The 21,130-nt window shown below is 47.2% G+C and overlaps 1 protein-coding gene across 5 annotated transcripts in view; it reads left to right on the top strand.

The window, feature by feature from the left end:
* Nucleotides 1–21,130, top strand: part of LOC115151590 (inaD-like protein) — a 113,193-nt gene that overhangs the window by 51,228 nt on the left and 40,835 nt on the right. For all 5 annotated transcript variants that reach the window (XM_029695649.1, XM_029695647.1, XM_029695648.1 and 2 more), the window contains exons 4-8: nucleotides 12,960–13,032; nucleotides 13,566–13,682; nucleotides 14,209–14,301; nucleotides 16,386–16,457; nucleotides 20,769–20,907. In XM_029695649.1, coding sequence (XP_029551509.1) covers nucleotides 12,960–13,032; nucleotides 13,566–13,682; nucleotides 14,209–14,301; nucleotides 16,386–16,457; nucleotides 20,769–20,907 — 494 coding nt within the window. The remainder of the gene's footprint in view (nucleotides 1–12,959; nucleotides 13,033–13,565; nucleotides 13,683–14,208; nucleotides 14,302–16,385; nucleotides 16,458–20,768; nucleotides 20,908–21,130) is intronic.

Raw genomic sequence — 21,130 nt, 5'->3', positions numbered from 1 at the left:
CCTTTTTTTGTTAGAACAGACTATATGGGATTGATTATAATTTTTTTTGTAAATTATTATTGTATTTGTTGTGCTTTTTATACTGTTAGAAATGTAGCTTAATAAAATTGATTTATATTATGGTGTTTCCACTCCAAGGAAAATGAAAACGCATTTTACAGTAGCCTATGTAGGCCTCAGGGTTTTTGTTAGTTAAATATGGCGCTGTACAGCGTGACCGGTCCAGAGTAGGCCTAGGCTACTAAGTGACTGGCAGTGAAGAGCGAAATAATCCTAACATTTCCACAACCTAATTGTAGGCTAACCAATATACAGTGAAAATAAAAATCAGATTGATTTATCTAGACCAGTCCCCATGCTTATAGTTGATCACACATGGGTAGGCTATTGCTTCAAATCCTATTTTAATCCTATTATAACGATGACTTTGGGTGTTTCAGTAAGCAACAATTTGTTGCCTTCAATTGCATTAGACTACTTTATTCCAATATTTCTGTCATTCAGTGATATTTATTCCCGTAGTAATTCGTTACGGATCCATCCAGACGTGGTTAGAAAACAGTGGTGGGCTATACAAAGAGATGAGTGAAGTGACATGCCTCGCAAACATCCATTAATACATTTAAAGTCCCTAAACTCGGCAAGAGTCTATTGTCCTGCTGTAGAGTCCACAACTAAAAGAATCATTGTGGAATGTGAAAAGACACGTATCTCGAAAGCATGATTGTGTACTTACTAGGTGCACATGCTAAAAGGAATGAACGAGGTGGGTAGATAACTGTGTCACTAAGTGTGTCAGTGTAGCAAAATATTTATAAACAAAAAATGTGATCTCTTAAACATTTCATTCATTTTGTTCTATTATCTATACAATAGTCCATACATTTTTTTTGATTTTGGCCCAGTAGGCCTGCCATATTCCCACGTTCAAGGAGCTTTCTGTTTTGATTGGGTTATTTTGCCTAAAAACCTTTAGGCCTACCTATAGAAAAATAAAAACTCTGCATCTCTGCTCAGCCTGGCAAAAGTGACCAATAGGGTGTTCAGCATCCCCAGTGTGTCACGTCCTGACCAGTAATAGGGGTTATTTGTTATTATAGTTTGGTCAGGACGTGGCAGGGGGTGTTTGTTTCATGTGGTTTGGGCTATGTATTTAGGTAGAGGGGTGTTAGGTTTATGTGGTCCGGGGTTTGTTAGTCTATGTTCTATGTTAGTATATTTTCTATGTTCTATCTAGTCTTTTGTATTTCTATGTGTAGTTAATTGGGGTTGGACCTTCAATTGGAGGCAGCTGGTTATTGTTGCCTCTGATTGAGGGTCCTATAATTAGGAGTTTGTTGGTCATGGGTTTTTGTGGGAGATTGTGCTTGTTTAGCTGTGTGCCTGACGAGACTGTCCAGTTCGTTTGTGTTTTGTATACGTTTATTGTGTTTCCCTTCTTCACCAAATAAAAAGAAGATGAGTATATATTTTCCCGCTGCGTCTTGGTCTTTACCCTACGACAACCGTGACACAGTGGCTCTGCAAGTACGGACAGGATATTCTCCGCTGCTGGCCGGCTCTCCAGGCTCCAACACATAACTGGCCAAACTCCTGTTTCTAAAAATGAATTCAAAGGCACTAATAAGTAATTTTTTGTTTAATTTGTATTTAATTCTAAGTAAGTTACAGACTCAATGCGCAATTTCTAGACTATAATGATTTAATACAACAAATTGTTGTTTAAATGCTGAACGCTGTATGTCCCTACCAGCCTATTGTGTCTCACTCCCAAATGCTTTGCAATGTATTTCTTTGTAGGCTATAACCTTGAAATAATTGAAACAATATAGCCTAAATAATTAAATGTTGTTCCTTCTTAGTCTCCCTGTCTGGCACCTGACCTATTTAGAGTGTTTATATGCTGTTTAATATGACATGTAACCTATTTAGAGTGTTTATGATGTTTAATATGGCATGTAACCTATTTATAGTGTTTATATGCTGTTTAATATGACATGTAACCTATTTATAGTGTTTATATGATGTTTAATATGACATGTAACCTATTTAAAGTGTTTATATGCTGTTTAATATGACATGTAACATATTTAGTGTTTATATGATGTTTAATATGACATGTAACCTATTTATAGTGTTTATATGCTGTTTAATATGACATGTAACCTATTTATAGTGTTTATATGATGTTTAATATGACATGTAACCTATTTATAGTGTTTATATGATGTTTAATATGACATGTAACCTATTTAGAGTGTTTATATGCTGTTTAATATGACATGTAACCTATTTATAGTGTTTATATGATGTTTAATATGACATGTAACCTATTTATAGTGTTTATATGATGTATAATATTGGTTAAATTGGGATTTTAATGAATGGAGCGAATTTGGAGGGGCAGTTTTTTTCCCCTGTATGCACGGAGCAGTTAGAAAGGACGTGGAGCGCCGAAGCAGTGCGCAAGCACCACTCCATGAGCAACGAGAGGGATTTTCAACTGCTCAACTCCTCTCACATGCTCTGCTTGACACCAGCTCACAGAATCAGTGAGCAGCACATCCATTATTTCTGAGCCGCTGGAGGAAAAAAGGTTGCAGAAAAGATAACATGCTGATTTATGCTTCAGCAATGTGAGTTTTTCTGACATGAGGTTTTCTGTGGGTGTAACGTTTTTACCACTGACTGCTAGGCAGCCATGATCAATTTGTCTGACAACCAAAATGTCATGTTTAGCATGAAATCAGTGCTCGTAGTTATCCTCACTGCTTTCAACGTCTGTTAAGTTATGCGTCTCATGGCAGTAACAGAGTGACAGCGGCTCCAAGGAAAGGATGCATCCCAAATGGAACCCCGTTCCCTTTATAGTGCAGTGTTAAGTGAATAGGGAACCATTTCAGACACAACCATAGTGTGACTGTCTGACCCACCCAGGTCCCAATTACTGCGGTAGAGAATAGTTAGGGACTTGACCTGATAGTTAGGGACTTGACCTGATAGTTAGGGACTTGACCTGATAGTTAGGGACTTGACCTGATAATAAGGGACTTGACCTGATAGTTAGGGACTTGACCTGATAGTAAGGGACTTGACCTTTATAGTTAGGGACTTGACCTTTATAGTTAGGGACTTGACCTTTATAGTTAGGGACTTGACCTTTATAGTTAGGGACTTGACCTTTATAGTTAGGGACTTGACCTGATAGTAAGGGACTTGACCTTTATAGTTAGGGACTTGACCTTTATAGTTAGGGACTTGACCTTTATAGTTAGGGACTTGACCTTTATAGTTAGGGACTTGACCTTTTATAGTAAGGGACTTGACCTTTTATAGTAGGGGACTTGACCTTTATAGTAAGGGACTTGACCTTTTATAGTTAGGGACTTGACCTTTTATAGTAAGGACAGTAGAGAGGAGAGAAGGACAGTAGAGAGGAGAGAAGGACAGTAGAGAGGAGAGAAGGTAATGGGACAAGGCCAGTACAGAGGAGAAAAAACAAGGGGACCATAGAACAGGAAAGGAGAGGAGAGAACATTGATAAGAGAAGGCCCAAGGATGACAAAGGTAAGGACCAGAGTCAACTCAGAGAGCTTCTGGATATGTATGGGTCTCTAACCTACACGTTCTGAACCTAGTCATTTGACTGACAGCTCATGACCTTCTTGTGGCTCCGCTTCCGGTGACATACAGTGGGGGAAAAAAGTATTTGATCCCCTGCTGATTTTGAACGTTTGCCCACTTACAAAGAAATGATCAGTCTATAATTTTAATGGTAGGTTTATTTGAACAATGAGAGACAGAATAACAACAAAAAAATCCAGAAAAACGCATGTCAAAAATGTTATAAAATTATTTGCATTTTAATGAGGGAAATAAGTATTTGACCCCTCTGCAAAACATGACTTAGTACTTGGTGGCAAACCCTTGTTGGCAATCACAGAGGTCAGACGTTTCTTGTAGTTGGCCACCAGGTTTGCACACATCTCAGGAGGGATTTTGTCCCACTCCCCTTTGCAGATCTTCTCCAAGTCATTAAGGTTTCGAGGCTGACGTTTGGCAACTTGAACCTTCAGCTCCCTCCACAGATTTTCTATGGGATTAATGTCTGGAGACTGGCTAGGCCACTCCAGGACCTTAATGTGCTTCTTCTTGAGCCACTTCTTTGTTGCCTTGGCCGTGTGTTTTGGGTCATGGTCATGCTGGAATACCCATCCACGACCCATTTTCAATGCCCTGGCTGAGGGAAGGATGTTCTCACCCAAGATTTGACGGTACATGGCCCCGTCCATCGTCCCTTTGATGCGGTGAAGTTGTCCTGTCCCCTTAGCAGAAAAACACCCACCAAAGCATAATGTTTCCACCTCCATGTTTGACGGTGGAGATGGTGTTCTTGGGGTCATAGGCAGCATTCCTCCTCCTCCAAACACGGCGAGTTGAGTTGATGCCAAAGAGCTCCATTTTGGTCTCATCTGACCACAACACTTTCACCAGTTGTCCTCTGACTCATTCAGATGTTCATTGGCAAACTTCAGATGGGCATGTATTTGTATTCTTGAGCAGGGGGACCTTGCGGGCGCTGCAGGATTTCAGTCCTTCACGGCGTAGTGTGTTACCAATTGTTTTCTTGGTGACTATGGTCCCAGCTGCCTTGAGATCATTGACAAGATCCTCCCGTGTAGTTCTGGGCTGATTCCTCACCGTTCTCATGATCATTGCAACACCACGAGATGAGATCTTGCATGGAGCCCCAGGCCGAGGGATATTGACAGTTCTTTTGTGTTTCTTCCATTTGCGAATAATCGCACCAAATGTTGTCACCTTCTCACCAAGCTGCTTGGCGATGGTCTTGTAGCTCATTCCAGCCTTGTGAAGGTCTACAATCTTGTCCCTGACATCCTTGGAGAGCTCTTTGGTCTTGGCCATGGTGGAGAGTTTGGAATCTGATTGATTGCTTCTGTGGACAGGTGTCTTTTTTACAGGTAAATTGCTGCGGTTAGGAGCACTCCCTTTAAGAGTACGCTCCTAATCTCAGCTCGTTACCTGTTTAAAAGACCTGGGAGCCAGAAATCTTTCTGATTGAGAGGGGGTCAAATACTTATTTCCCACATTAAAATGCAAATCAATTTATAACATGCGTTTTTCTGGATATTTTTGTTGTTATTCTGTCTCTCACTGTTCAAATAAACCTACCATTAAAATTATAGACTGATCATTTCTTTGTCAGTGGGCAAATGTACAAAATCAGCAGGGGATCAAATACTTTTTACCCCCACTGTACGGTGTCACATAGGACGACATCGGACGAGATGCCTGCGCTCACACTCCTCTGCTGCACAGTGTGAACCACTTGTACCTCTCATCAGTCTATAGCACCTGTTGGCCCTGTTTCGCTCCCTACCCCTTCAATGTTTGCTGATCTGACGGGTATGCACAGTTATAAGCAGTGTAATGGTTTAGCTTCCACCATATTGGTTCCACCTTACAGACATCGGAGGGTTATAGGGCCAAGGGGAAGGGGTAAGGAGCAAATTGGGACCGGCTGTCTATCTTTTTTATTTGACCCCCTTCTTGTGTATTTATGGTAATTGCAACTGTAGACACAGATGGTTAGACTTAATGGAAGGTTTATAAATCAAACAACTGATGTCAATTGCCACACATGGCTCTTCCCACTGAGCACCAACAGCGTATGAGTTGTAAATCCATTAGTAGTCTCTGCAGTATGCAGACTATTTGTAACCTGATTTGTGTTTTCATACAATCCACTCGGATACATTTGCATGCAATAGCGAGTGATTGTTGATTCGTCTTCCCCTCTCTCTTTCAGCGTCTCACTCCTTTCGCGCTAACCCAGAGGCTATGTGGTATCTGTCGGCTTTGATATTTCTCTTGTCCTCGTACTAGTCCCGTGAGGTGAGGGGACGAACGCCAAACTGTTTTGTTTCCCTGGTTTCCTGTTCCTGGTGTAAACACCACCAGGCTCTGTATTGTAATCTCAACCACTGTCAGGAAAAGTGCCAGCACTGGTGGCAATGGTGGGATTCTGAGGGAAAATTAGCCCTGAATCTAGCCCTGAACATACAGACAAGCATGGGAATCGCCGGGAGATTATGTCAGAATACAAACAGTGTAGTTATTCCCTCCGCAAAGTAATCAAACAGGCAACACGTCAGTACAGCGACAAAGTGGTGTCACAATTCAACGGCTCAAACACGAGACGTATGTGGCAGGGTCTACAGACAATCACAGACTACTAGGGGAAAACCAGCCACGTCTTGCTTCCAGGCAAGCTAAACACCTTCTTTGCCCGCTTCGAGGATAACACAGTGCCACCGACGCGGCCCGCTACCAAGAACTGTGGGCTCTCCTTCTCCGTGGCCGACGTAAGACATTTAAGCGTGTTAACCCTCGCAAGGCTGCTGGCCCAGACGGCACCCCTAGCCGCATCCTCAGAGCATGTGCAGACCAGCTGGCTGGTGGGTTTACAGACATATTCAATCTCTCCCTGTCCCAGTCTGTTGTCCCCACATGCTTCAAGATGGCCACCATTGTTCCTGTTTCCAAGAAAGCAAAGGTAACTGAACTAAATGACTATCGCCCCGTAGCACTCACTTCTGTCATCATGAAGTGCTTTGAGAGACTAGTCAAGGATCATATCACCTCTACCTTACCTGTCACCCTAGACCCACTTCAATTTGCTTACCGCGCCAATAGATCCACAGACGATGCAATCGCCATCGCACTGCACACTGCCGTATCCCATCTGGACTAGAGGAATACCTAAGAATGCTGTTCATTGACTATAGCTCAGCATTCAACACCATAGTACCCTCCAAGCTCATCATTAAGCTTGAGGCCCTGGGTCTGATCCCCACCCAGTGCAACTGGGTCCTGGACTTCCTGATGGGCCGCCCCAGGTGGTGAAGATAGGAAATAACTCCTCCATTTCGCTGATCCTCAACACTGGGGCCCCACAAGGGTGCGTGTCCAGCCCCCTCCTATACTCCCTGTTCACCCATGACTGTGTGGCCACGCACGCTTCCAACTCAATCATCAAGTTTACAGTAGTAGGCTTGATTACCAACAATGACGAGACAACCTACAGGGAGGAGGTGACTGCTCCGGGAGTGTGGTGCCAGGAAAATAACCTCTCACTCAACATCAACAAAACAAAGGAGATGATCGTGGACTTCAGGAAACAGTAGAGGGAGCATCCCTCTATCCACATCAACGGGACAGCAGTGGAGAAGGTGGAAAGCTTCAAGTTCCTCTGCGTACACATCACAGACAAACTGATCCACCCACCCACACGGACAGTGTGGTGAAGAAGGAGAAACAGCGCCTCTTCAACCTCAGGAGGTTGAAGAATTTTGGCTTGGCATCTAAAACCCTCACAAACCTTTACAGATGCACGTTCAAAAGAGATTGAACGAAAGAAGAGAAAGATATATGCAAAATAGGTCCCATCTAGGGAGTGAGGAAAGGAAGATTTAAAAGAACTGGAGAATGCCGGCTTGTGGAGGAATGCATATATGAGTTGCTGATTGCTTTTTCCCTGAAGTGACTTATTTGACCTTCATTGACTGTATCATTTGATTTGTATCATTTCATCAACAAATGATTGATGCTATTGGCAACTGATACAGGTTAATACCTAGAGGTGTCATTATCAATATAGATGGATTGAGTATGTTTACCATTACTAATGTACACTAGCTGATTATGATACTAATTTATGTCAAGCCACCTCAATTTCAATGTTGCTGTGTTTAATGGAGCCTATTCTCTTCAGAGAATGAGAGAGCATAAGCCTACTCTGACCATGCAATGTTGAGCATTCCTGCTGTACGGAGGTTGTATTGGGCTCAGGTGGTGCTATCCCAGCCGTTGAACAAGAGTCAAATCACCTGATGTGAGAGACGATCATTGTCTAGCCTGGCTGGCCCTCTCAATCCCAAACTGAACATTACTCTGTCTGGCTTTCTCCATCATAGCTTCCATTTGTCCTGTAACACCCTCAACCCCCTAGGCACTTCTGAAGAGGAAAAGGATTGGATATGTAGAAGCAAATACTGGTCTTATTCATCATTGATTCCACAAGTGCATAGCTGCTAGTTGTCTATTTTGAACTGGGCCTGTGGCCATCTTTGTTTCTCTGGGTCATATTCATTAGGCACCAAACTGGAGAAAACAGGCTGAAGCAGGGAGGGAGTACCTGAACTTGTCCAATAAGAAACTCTTGTTTTCTTTGCAAAATATTTTTCCGTATTTTGCTACAGTTTGAATAATGAATACGACCCTGGCTTTCCTTCCCTTTAATGCTTCCTTCATACGTTCCCCTCAGGTCAGGAGGATATCTTACGTTCCCCTCAGGTCAGGAGGAGGATATCTTACGTTCCCCTCAGGTCAGGAGGATATCTTACGTTCCCCTCAGGTCAGGAGGATATCTTACGTTCCCCTCAGATCAGGAGGATATCTTACGTTCCCTCTCAGGTCAGGAGGATATCTTACGTTCCCCTCAGATCAGGAGGATATCTTACGTTCCCCTCAGATCAGGAGGATATCTTACGTTCCCCTCAGATCAGGAGGATATCTAACGTTCCCCTCAGATCAGGAGGATATCTTACGTTCCCCTCAGGTCAGGAGGATATCTAACGTTCCGCTCAGGTCAGGAGGATATCTTACGTTCCCCTCAGGTCAGGAGGATATCTTACGTTCCCCTCAGATCAGGAGGATATCTTACGTTCCCCTCAGATCAGGAGGATATCTTACGTTCCCCTCAGATCAGGAGGATATCTTACGTTCCCCTCAGATCAGGAGGATATCTTACGTTCCCCTCAGGTCAGGAGGATATCTAACGTTCCCCTCAGGTCAGGAGGATATCTTACGTTCCCCTCAGGTCAGGAGGATATCTTACGTTCCCCTCAGGTCAGGAGGATATCTTACGTTCCCCTCAGATCAGGAGGATATCTTACGTTCCCCTCAGGTCAGGAGGATATCTTACGTTCCCCTCAGATCAGGAGGATATCTTACGTTCCCCTCAGATCAGGAGGATATCTTACGTTCCCCTCAGATCAGGAGGATATCTTACGTTCCCCTCAGGTCAGGAGGATATCTTACGTTCCCCTCAGGTCAGGAGGATATCTAACGTTCCCCTCAGGTCAGGAGGATATCTTACGTTCCCCTCAGATCAGGAGGATATCTTACGTTCCCCTCAGGTCAGGAGGATATCTTACATTCCCCTCAGGTCAGGAGGATATCTTATGTTCCCCTCAGGTCAGGAGGAGGATATCTTACGTTCCCCTCAGATCAGGAGGATATCTTACGTTCCCCTCAGGTCAGGTGGATATCTTACGTTCCCCTCAGGTCAGGACGAGGATATCTTACGTTCCCCTCAGGTCAGGAGGATATCTTACGTTCCCCTCAGATCAGGAGGATATCTTACGTTCCCCTCAGGTCAGTAGGAGGATATCGTACGTTCCCCTCAGGTCTGGAGGATATCTTACGTTCCCCTCAGGTCAGGAGGAGGATATCTTACGTTCCCCTCAGATCAGGAGGAGGATATCTTACGTTCCCCTCAGGTCAGGAGGATATATTGTTTTCTTTGCAAAATATTTTTCCGTATTTTGCTACAGTTTGAATAATGAATACGACCCTGGCTTTCCTTCCCTTTAATGCTTCCTTCATACGTTCCCCTCAGGTCAGGAGGATATCTTACGTTCCCCTCAGGTCAGGAGGATATCTTACGTTCCCCTCAGGTCAGGAGGATATCTTACGTTCCCCTCAGATCAGGAGGATATCTTACGTTCCCCTCAGGTCAGGAGGATATCTTACGTTCCCCTCAGATCAGGAGGATATCTTACGTTCCCCTCAGATCAGGAGGAGGATATCTTACGTTCCCCTCAGGTCAGGAGGAGGATATCTTACGTTCCCCTCAGGTCAGGAGGAGGATATCTTATGTTCCCCTCAGGTCAGGTGGATATCTTACGTTCCCCTCAGGACAGGAGGATATCATACGTTCCCCTCAGGTCAGGAGGATATCTTACGTTCCCCTCAGGTCAGGAGGAGGATATCTTACGTTCCCCTCAGGTCAGGAGGATATCTTATGTTCCCCTCAGGTCAGGTGGATATCTTACGTTCCCCTCAGGTCAGGAGGAGGATATCTTATGTTCCCCTCAGGTCAGGAGGAGGATATCTTACGTTCCCCTCAGATCAGGAGGTGGATATCTAACGTTCCCCTCAGGTCAGGAGGAGGATATCTTATGTTCCCCTCAGGTCAGGAGGAGGATATCTTACGTTCCCCTCAGGTCAGGAGGAGGATATCTTACGTTCCCCTCAGGTCAGGAGGATATCTTACGTTCCCCTCAGGTCAGGAGGATATCTTATGTTCCCCTCAGGTCAGGAGGATATCTTATGTTCCCCTCAGGTCAGGTGGATATCTTACGTTCCCCTCAGGTCAGGAGGAGGATATCTTACGTTCCCCTCAGGTCAGGAGGATATCTTACGTTCCCCTCAGGTCAGGAGGATATCTTATGTTCCCCTCAGGTCAGGAGGATATCTTACGTTCCCCTCAGGTCAGGAGGATATCTTATGTTCCCCTCAGGTCAGGAGGAGGATATCTTACGTTCCCCTCAGGTCAGGAGGATATCTTACGTTCCCCTCAGATCAGGAGGATATCTTACGTTCCCCTCAGATCAGGAGGATATCTTACGTTCCCCTCAGGTCAGGAGGATATCTTACGTTCCCCTCAGGTCAGGAGGATATCTAACGTTCCCCTCAGGTCAGGAGGATATCTTACGTTCCCCTCAGATCAGGAGGATATCTTACGTTCCCCTCAGGTCAGGAGGATATCTTACATTCCCCTCAGGTCAGGAGGATATCTTATGTTCCCCTCAGGTCAGGAGGAGGATATCTTACGTTCCCCTCAGATCAGGAGGATATCTTACGTTCCCCTCAGGTCAGGTGGATATCTTACGTTCCCCTCAGGTCAGGACGAGGATATCTTACGTTCCCCTCAGGTCAGGAGGATATCTTACGTTCCCCTCAGGTCAGGAGGATATCTTACGTTCCCCTCAGATCAGGAGGATATCTTACGTTCCCCTCAGGTCAGGAGGAGGATATCGTACGTTCCCCTCAGGTCTGGAGGATATCTTACGTTCCCCTCAGGTCAGGAGGAGGATATCTTACGTTCCCCTCAGATCAGGAGGAGGATATCTTACGTTCCCCTCAGGTCAGGAGGATATATTGTTTTCTTTGCAAAATATTTTTCCGTATTTTGCTACAGTTTGAATAATGAATACGACCCTGGCTTTCCTTCCCTTTAATGCTTCCTTCATACGTTCCCCTCAGGTCAGGAGGATATCTTACGTTCCCCTCAGGTCAGGAGGATATCTTACGTTCCCCTCAGGTCAGGAGGATATCTTACGTTCCCCTCAGATCAGGAGGATATCTTACGTTCCCCTCAGGTCAGGAGGATATCTTACGTTCCCCTCAGATCAGGAGGAGGATATCTTACGTTCCCCTCAGATCAGGAGGAGGATATCTTACGTTCCCCTCAGGTCAGGAGGAGGATATCTTACGTTCCCCTCAGGTCAGGAGGAGGATATCTTATGTTCCCCTCAGGTCAGGTGGATATCTTACGTTCCCCTCAGGACAGGAGGATATCATACGTTCCCCTCAGGTCAGGAGGATATCTTACGTTCCCCTCAGGTCAGGAGGAGGATATCTTACGTTCCCCTCAGGTCAGGAGGATATCTTATGTTCCCCTCAGGTCAGGAGGATATCTTATGTTCCCCTCAGGTCAGGTGGATATCTTACGTTCCCCTCAGGTCAGGAGGAGGATATCTTACGTTCCCCTCAGGTCAGGAGGATATCTTACGTTCCCCTCAGGTCAGGAGGATATCTTATGTTCCCCTCAGGTCAGGAGGATATCTTACGTTCCCCTCAGGTCAGGAGGATATCTTATGTTCCCCTCAGGTCAGGAGGAGGATATCTTACGTTCCCCTCAGGTCAGGAGGATATCTTACGTTCCCCTCAGGTCAGGAGGATATCTTACGTTCCCCTCAGGTCACAAGGAGGATATCTTATGTTCCCCTCAGGTCAGGTGGATATCTTACGTTCCCCTCAGGTCAGGAGGAGGATATCTTATGTTCCCCTCAGATCAGGAGGATATCTTACGTTCCCCTCAGGTCAGGAGGATATCTTACGTTCCCCTCAGGTCAGGAGGATATCTTATGTTCCCCTCAGGTCAGGTGGATATCGATCTACATGGATGGAAATAATGTCCTTCATCATGTTTATACCGGATGTCTCTCTCTGCTGTCCTGACCAATCAATACCACTACACGCGTACACACACACACACACACACACACACACACACACACACACACACACACACACACACACACACACACACACACACACACACACACACACACACACACACACACACAGTCATCGCTAATATCACGCTCAGATACACAGGAGGAAATACTCCCATTAACCTCGGCTGTCTGCGCGTCACACGTTCCACACCATTGATTACTGCTAATGCAATTCTATTGATAGTTCTCTCTCTCTCCCTCTCTCTCACTCTATCCCTCTCTATCCCTCTCTCTCCCTCTCTCTCCCTCTATCCCTCTATCTCTCTATTCCTCTATCTCTCCCTCTCTCTAACTCTCCCTCTCTATCCCTCCATCTCTCTCTCTATCCCTCTCTCTCTCTCTATCCTTCTCTCTCTCGCTCTCTCTCTCTATACCTCTCTATCCCTCTCTATCCCTCTCTAACTCTATCCCCCTCTCTCTCTCTATACCTCTCTATCCCTCTCTAACTCTCTCTCTCTATCCCTCTTTAACTCTCTCTCTATCCCTCTATCTCTCTCTTTCGCTCACTCTCTCTGCCTCTCTCTCTCTCTCCTCTCCTCTTTTTCTCCTTCCCCCTGTCCCTTCCTATAGGAATGAAGATGCTATCAACCAGATGGCCGTTCCCCCCTTTCCAAACCCTCCTGCTGTCCTCTCCTCCACTGAAGTGAGTCCTATTCTCACACACACACACACACACACACACACACACACACACACACACACACACACACACACACACACACACACACACACACACACACACACACACACACACACACACACACACACACACACACACACACACACACACACACACACTTACACTTACACACACACACACTCTCCTATGACCGAATGGTCATCCAAAAGCTGATGGAGCAGGGCACTAGCCATGACCTTATGCGAAAGCATCTGCTCAGGCCTAAACACAAACACACCTCCAAATGCAAGAAAACAATATCTGAAATCTATCTGGAATCGTCGGCCCTTGGTCCAAAATGGACCCTTCCTAACCAAAACATGCATGTTTTTTTTTTGGGGGGGGGGCACATATCTGATCAGTGCACTTATCTGGAGACATGAACTCAATAGGAAGGAATGGCAGTGCATTTGACAACCTTCTATTTTGAATGTGTTGACTCAATGTTGTCATCACCACATTCATCATCACAATCATCATCATTATTGTTATCCCAGACCCATCCCCCCAAACCAGCAGCAGTAGCATCCCCGGGCCCCACAGAGAAGTCTCAAACCCCAGAGAGCCTGGCCCTCAGCAGGGGACCCCTGGAGGCCTCCATCTCCATCAGCGAGGTAAGAGGCTCCACTCCCCATGCTCTGTTACCTGTCCTAAGAAAACTGACGGAAACAGGGAGGGACTACTTGGACTTGTCCAATAAGAAACACTTGTTTTATTTTTCTGTTTTGCTACATTTTGCTACGTTTTGCTACATGTACTTTCTAAATAGGAACCTGATGTTGGATTGAAGTGTTCCGTCTAGCTGTCTTCTGAATACATTTTCTGCTCAGTGTCTGGCAATTCTGTTGCTCTGACTTGTATTTCTCTTCCACTGTCTTTCTTTCTCTCTCTTTATTGCACTCTCTGTCTCTTTCTCTGTCTCTTTCTCTGTCTCTTTCTCTGTCTCTGTCTCCCTCTGTCTGTCTCTCCCTCTCTCGCTCGCTCTCTCTGTCACTCGCTCACACTCGCGCTCACACACATTCTCTCTCTCACTCTCTCATACACACACACACACACACACACACACACACACACACACACACACACACACACACACACACACACACACACACACACACACACACACACACACACACACAGGTGAAGTCCAGTGTTGGGTCCAGTGGGAGCACAGCTACAGAGCTTGTTTCCAGAGAAGCAACACTCAAGATCCTCCGAGAGACTTCCTCAAAGGTCATCTGACAGAAAGCCCATGTGTTACTTCCTCTTTGCACCCTACACATCCCTACCAGCCTGAGAGTCTCTCTCTGTATCCAGGCAACAAGCCACTGAGTTGTTTACTGACTTTGTTTCTCAGGTCTAAATGAGAAGAGCAACTTAAAACCCCCAGCATGAACACCAGGCAGACACTACAAACCCCCAGCATGAACACCAGGCAGACACTACAAACCCCCAGCATGAACAATAGGCAGACACTACAAACCCCCAACATCAACACCAGGCAGACACTACAAACCCCCAACATGAACAATAGGCAGACACTGCAAACCTCCAACATGAACACCAGGCAGACACTACAAACCCCCAGCATGAACACCAGGCAGACACTACAAACCCCCAGCATGAACAATAGGCAGACACTACAAACCCCCAACATCAACACCAGGCAGACACTACAAACCCCCAACATGAACAATAGGCAGACACTGCAAACCTCCAACATGAACACCAGGCAGACATTACAAACCCCCAGCATGAACAATAGGCAAACACTACAAACCCCCAACATCAACACCAGGCAGACACTACAAACCCCCAACATGAACACCAGGCAGACACTGCAAACCCCCAACATCAACACCAGGCAGACACTACAAACCCCCAACATGAACACCAGGCAGACACTACAAACCCCCAACATGAACACCAGGCAGACGCTACAAACCCCCAGCATGAACACCAGGCAGACACTACAAACCCCCAACATCAACACCAGGCAGACACTGCAAACCCCCAACATGAACACCAGGCAGACACTACAAACCCCCAACATCAACACCAGGCAGACACTACAAACCCCCAACATGAACACCAGGCAGACACAGCAAACCCCCAACATGAACACCAGGCAGACACTACAAACCTCCAACATGAACACCAGGCAGACGCTACAAACCCCCAACATGAACACCAGGCAGATGCTACAAACCCCTAACATCAACACCAGGCAGACACTGCAAACCCCCAACATCAACACCAGGCAGACACTACAAACCCCCAACATCAACACCAGGCAGACACTACAAACCCCCCAACATGAACACCAGGCAGACACTGCAAACCCCCAACATGAACACCAGGCAGACACTGCAAACTCCAACATGAACACCAGGCAGACACTACAAACCCCTAACATGAACACCAGGCAGACACTGCAAACCCCCAACATGAACACCAGACAGACACTGCAAACCCCCAACATGAACACCAGGCAGACACTGCAAACCCCCAACATGAACACCAGGCAGACACTGCAAACCCCCAACATGAACACCAGGCAGACATTGCAAACCCCCAACATGAACACCAGGCAGACACTACAAACCCCCAACATGAACACCAGGCAGACACTACAAACCCCCAACATGAACACCAGGCAGACACTGCAAACCCCCAACATGAACACCAGGCAGACACTGCAAACCCCCAACATGAACACCAGGCAGACACTACAAACCCCCAGCATGAACAACAGGCAGACACTACAAACCCCCAACATCAACACCAGGCAGACACTGCAAACCCCCAACATGAACACCAGGCAGACACTACAAACCCCCAACATCAACACCAGGCAGACACTACAAACCCCTAACATGAACACCAGGCAGACACTACAAACCCCCAACATGAACACCAGGCAGACACTACAAACCCCCAACATGAACACCAGGCAGACACTACAAACCCCCAGCATAAACACCAGGCAGACACTACAAACCCCCAACATCAACACCAGGCAGACACTACAAACCCCCCAACATGAACAACAGGCAGACACTACAAACCCCCAGCATGAACACCAGGCAGACACTACAAACCCCTAACAAATGCGCTTTCCTTTTGAAGTTTTCCAGGGCTATGAATTCAAACCTGTGACCGGTATTCTTCTGACCTAGTGTGTATGTGTGTGTACCTAGTGTGTAGTGTGTGGGTTGTGTGTGTGCGTGTGTCTTGTGTGCGCGTGTGTTGTGTTGTGTGTTGTGGTGTGTGTTGTGTGTGTTCATGCTTGTACCTCTTGTTTGTGCTCTCTGCAGAAGGCCTCAGAGAACGAGGCTGAGTCTTCAGAGAGCGTGACTGTGCCGGCTGCCAAGGCCCCCCTGGAGCAGGTGAGCACCACAGTGGATTTGGGTTACCTGTATACCTAACAGCACTCCATGTAGTGCAATGGAATCCACTGTGGAAGGTAGAATGAATCAGAATGAGCTCATAGTATTAGACAACTTGTGTTTAATATGCATTATTCAGTTATTCACAACTATTTTAAAGACAAAGATCTGGATAATATTTATGTTTCTGTTGTGTTTTGCCATTAGTATGCGCGCGTGTGTGTGTGTGTGTGTGCGTGCGTGCGCGTGTGTGTGTGTGTGCGTGCGTGCGTGCGTGCACGTGTGCGTGTGTTTGTGAAGCAGCTGACAGAACCAATCCCACTCAGGGTTGGCATAAAACCGTCTGCCCATGGAGTGCTGTGAACTTCATCCATCAACCAGTGGCTGAAATACCAGTGTTCCCCAGCCCATGTGTGGTCACTGAACCCAGTACAGGGCTATGCTGAGGACGTTCACATCTCCTCCAGAGAGGACCATGCTGTCAACAACATGCTCTCTCGCACAGATGACTTTTTGAAATGGTCTGGGCTGGAAGTGAAAGCCAGTGAATGTGCTGTGTTCTGTAAAAGATGCAGCAGAGGTAACCGCTGGTACAAGTCTAGAACTGATAAACCCCCAACATTTACACTAACGAATAAACCAATTACAGTTTACTCTCATCACGATACATCTAGTTATCTTGGACATAAGTTTAATGTTGCTGGTGAGTGAGCGGAACAAGTTGAGGAGCTCGTTCATGAGTATTCAACCAGGCTTGATATGATTGACGTTTCCCCTCTGCCTGTGGTCATGAAGCTAGAAGCTGTGAGAGAGGTGGTCCTAGTAAAGATTCAACATCTGCTTGCCAATGTGCCTCTCCCACAGAAGGTTCTGGGGGAAATGAATAACAAAACTGTTCAGGTGGTGAGAAAGTGGTTATGCTTAAACACACACACACCACACGTGACGTTGTCTTCCTGAGCCAAAGAGAGGGGCGTTTAGGTGTCCCGAATATTGAGTGGATTTACACTGCTGCCAGACAGACTCACCTGTTGAACATGCTCAACAGGACGATGTGACAGTTAAGGAGTTAGCCAGAGCCTCCTTCTGGACCTATGGAGGAGGGAGGTTCCACTGGCCAGGGACACTGAGGACAACTTCCTGGGCTTCAGGAGGAAGGCAAATGGAATATTGGACACTCGTGCTGCGGGCTTTGGTGTCTGGTCAGACTGGCCGGACCTCAACGACCTGTGCAACAGGACTGGAGTGGAGCTCAGGTGGACACGGACTGATAGGCAAACTGAGATGGTGACTGCCTCTGATGCAGTTGTGGCCAGATTGTGGTGTTGTTGTGGAGACTTCTGTCACCATGATGGAACATCCCATCCTACATCCAGGACAACACTCCTCGGTATCAGACGGAAGCAGCTACTGTAACACTGGACTGGCCTGAGGCTGCAGGGGAAACTCTCTGCTCTGGACTGTGATGTCCACTCTGTTTCCCAGCTACTGTAACACTGGACTGGCCTGAGGCTGCAGGGGAAACTCTCTGCTCTGGACTGTGATGTCCACTCTGTTTCCCAGCTACTGTAACACTGGACTGGCCTGAGGCTGCAGGGGAAACTCTCTGCTCTGGACTGTGATGTCCACTCTGTTTCCCAGCTACTGTAACACTGGACTGGCCTGAGGCTGCAGGGGAAACTCTCTGCTCTGGACTGTGATGTCCACTCTGTTTCCCAGCTACTGTAACACTGGACTGGCCTGAGGCTGCAGGGGAAACTCACTGCTCTGGACTGTGATGTCCACTCTGTCTCCCAGCTACTGTAACACTGGACTGGCCTGAGGCTGCAGGGGAAACTCTCTGCTCTGGACTGTGATGTCCACTCTGTCTCCCATTCCATGTACCAGAATGGTGCCATTGGCGAGGACATTCTCACCTTTATTGTTAAGGCGAGGCTGCAAGTTCTACCAACAACATATCATCTAGCACTCTGGTACCCTGCAAACCATGACCCATTCTGTATTCTACATGAGTCAAATGTAATGGAGTCCATTGTCCATGTTGTGAATGGCTGCTGTTCATACAAGGATTTATACATTGCTAGACATGGTCACCTTATCAACCTGATAGCCAGCGAGCGAGACAAGTGGATGCACAAACATTGTTGTGTAAGGGGAAGTTGGTTTGATGTTGATGATGATGTGTTTTCCTGTGTGTCAAATACACCAGATATTGTTGTTGTGGGGGGAGGGGCTCATTTTGGAAGTGGGCTGCTCATTGGACGGCTACGTGGACAAGGCCTTCGCAGAGAAGCTGCTTCAGTACCAGCCCCTCGTGGCATGCTGAGACATCCTCGGGTTTAGGTGCAAGCTGGTGGTGCTGATATTTGGCAGTCTCGGCCACATTCACAGGCTTGCAGTGTGTGGCCTCTAGACAGCCGGCCTGATAAAAACTAGGGCAAAGCCATTGGCTAGGTACCGCTCTGTTTCAGCTGTCGTGGGCAGCCTAGCTGTTTGGAGAAGGAGACCAGTTGGCTATGTACTGCTCTGTTTCAGCTGTCGTGGGCAGCCTGGCTGTTTGGAGAAGGAGACCAGTTGGGGGCAGCCTAGCTGTTTGGTGAAGGAGACCAGTTGGCTAGGTACCGCTCTGTTTCAGCTGTCGTGGGCAGCCTAGCTGTTTGGAGAAGGAGACCAGTTGGCTATGTACTGCTCTGTTTCAGCTGTCGTGGGCAGCCTGGCTGTTTGGAGAAGGAGACCAGTTGGGGGCAGCCTAGCTGTTTGGTGAAGGAGACCAGTTGGCTAGGTACTGCTCTGTTTCAGCTGTCGTGGGCAGCCTAGCTGTTTGGTGAAGGAGACCAGTTGGCTTGGTACTGCTCTGTTTCAGCTGTCGTGGGCAGCCTGGCTGTTTGGAGAAGGAGACCAGTTGGGGGCAGCCTAGCTGTTTGGTGAAGGAGACCAGTTGGCTAGGTACTGCTCTGTTTCAGCTGTCGTGGGCAGCCTAGCTGTTTGGAGAAGGAGACCAGTTGGCTATGTACTGCTCTGTTTCAGCTGTCGTGGGCAGCCTAGCTGTTTGGTGAAGGAGACCAGTTGGCTAGGTACTGCTCTGTTTCAGCTGTCGTGGGCAGCCTAGCTGTTTGGAGAAGGAGACCAGTTGGCTATGTACTGCTCTGTTTCAGCTGTCGTGGGCAGCCTAGCTGTTTGGTGAAGGAGACCAGTTGGCTAGGTACTGCTCTGTTTCAGCTGTCGTGGGCAGCCTAGCTGTTTGGAGAAGGAGACCAGTTGGCTTGGTACTGCTCTGTTTCAGCTGTCGTGGGCAGCCTAGCTGATTGGAGAAGGAGACCAGTTGGCTTGGTACTGCTCTGTTTCAGCTGTCGTGGGCAGCCTAGCTGTTTGGTGAAGGAGACCAGTTGGCTAGGTACTGCTCTGTTTCAGCTGTCGTGGGCAGCCTAGCTGTTTGGAGAAGGAGACCAGTTGGCTTGGTACTGCTCTGTTTCAGCTGTCGTGGGCAGCCTAGCTGTTTGGTGAAGGAGACCAGTTGGCTTGGTACTGCTCTGTTTCAGCTGTCGTGGGCAGCCTAGCTGTTTGGTGAAGGAGACCAGTTGGCTAGGTACTGCTCTGTTTCAGCTGTCGTGGGCAGCCTAGCTGTTTGGAGAAGGAGACCAGTTGGCTTGGTACTGCTCTGTTTCAGCTGTCGTGGGCAGCCTAGCTGTTTGGAGAAGGAGACCAGTTGGCTAGGTACTGCTCTGTTTCAGCTGTCGTGGGCAGCCTAGCTGTTTGGAGAAGGAGACCAGTTGGCTTGGTACTGCTCTGTTTCAGCTGTCGTGGGCAGCCTAGCTGTTTGGAGAAGGAGACCAGTTGGGGGCAGCCTAGCTGTTTGGTGAAGGAGACCAGTTGGCTAGGTACTGCTCTGTTTCAGCTGTCGTGGGCAGCCTAGCTGTTTGGTGAAGGAGACCAGTTGGCTAGGTACCGCTCTGTTTCAGCTGTCGTGGGCAGCCTAGCTGTTTGGAGAAGGAGACCAGTTGGCTAGGTACTGCTCTGTTTCAGCTGTCGTGGGCAGCCTAGCTGTTTGGTGAAGGAGACCAGTTGGCTAGGTACTGCTCTGTTTCAGCTGTCGTGGGCAGCCTAGCTGTTTGGTGAAGGAGACCAGTTGGCTAGGTACTGCTCTGTTTCAGCTGTCGTGGGCAGCCTAGCTGTTTGGAGAAGGAGGTGCTTTCTATACCTTTGAGTGGCATGCATACAGGACCTTTAAAATGGTTGCATCCTTTTTTTGTCAATTTGATTGGTGGATTCAAATAAAGTATTTAAAGTGTGTGTGTGTGTGTGTGTGCGCAGACTGCTCTCCTGTCCAAAACCTGTCGGCTGTCCTGTAAGCTGCCTGTGGTGAGCTCTGTGAAAGGGGGGCTGGTGCCCACCCCTGCCTCTTCCCTGCCTTCCTCCTGCACCAGCCCAGACTTTGAGTACTGCAACAAAGGTATGGAGCCACACTCACAACCAGCAGGCCATTTACAGGGCTACATTAGGGACCCTAAGAGCACAAGATGTTGAAAATATGTATTTTCAACGTCTTGTGCTCACTGGGGAAGAACTGACCATTTTACTCATCTGTCTTATTTTATCTATTCAATTATTTGTGCAGAAAGTTGTGAATCAAATCAAATGTTATTGGTCACATACACATGTTTAGCAGATGTTAT

The sequence above is a fragment of the Salmo trutta genome, chromosome 17 (genome assembly GCF_901001165.1).
Source record: "Salmo trutta chromosome 17, fSalTru1.1, whole genome shotgun sequence".
NCBI lineage: Eukaryota > Metazoa > Chordata > Actinopteri > Salmoniformes > Salmonidae > Salmo > Salmo trutta.
Note: the sequence above shows the minus strand (reverse complement) of the source record. Positions and strands in the feature narration are given on the sequence as shown.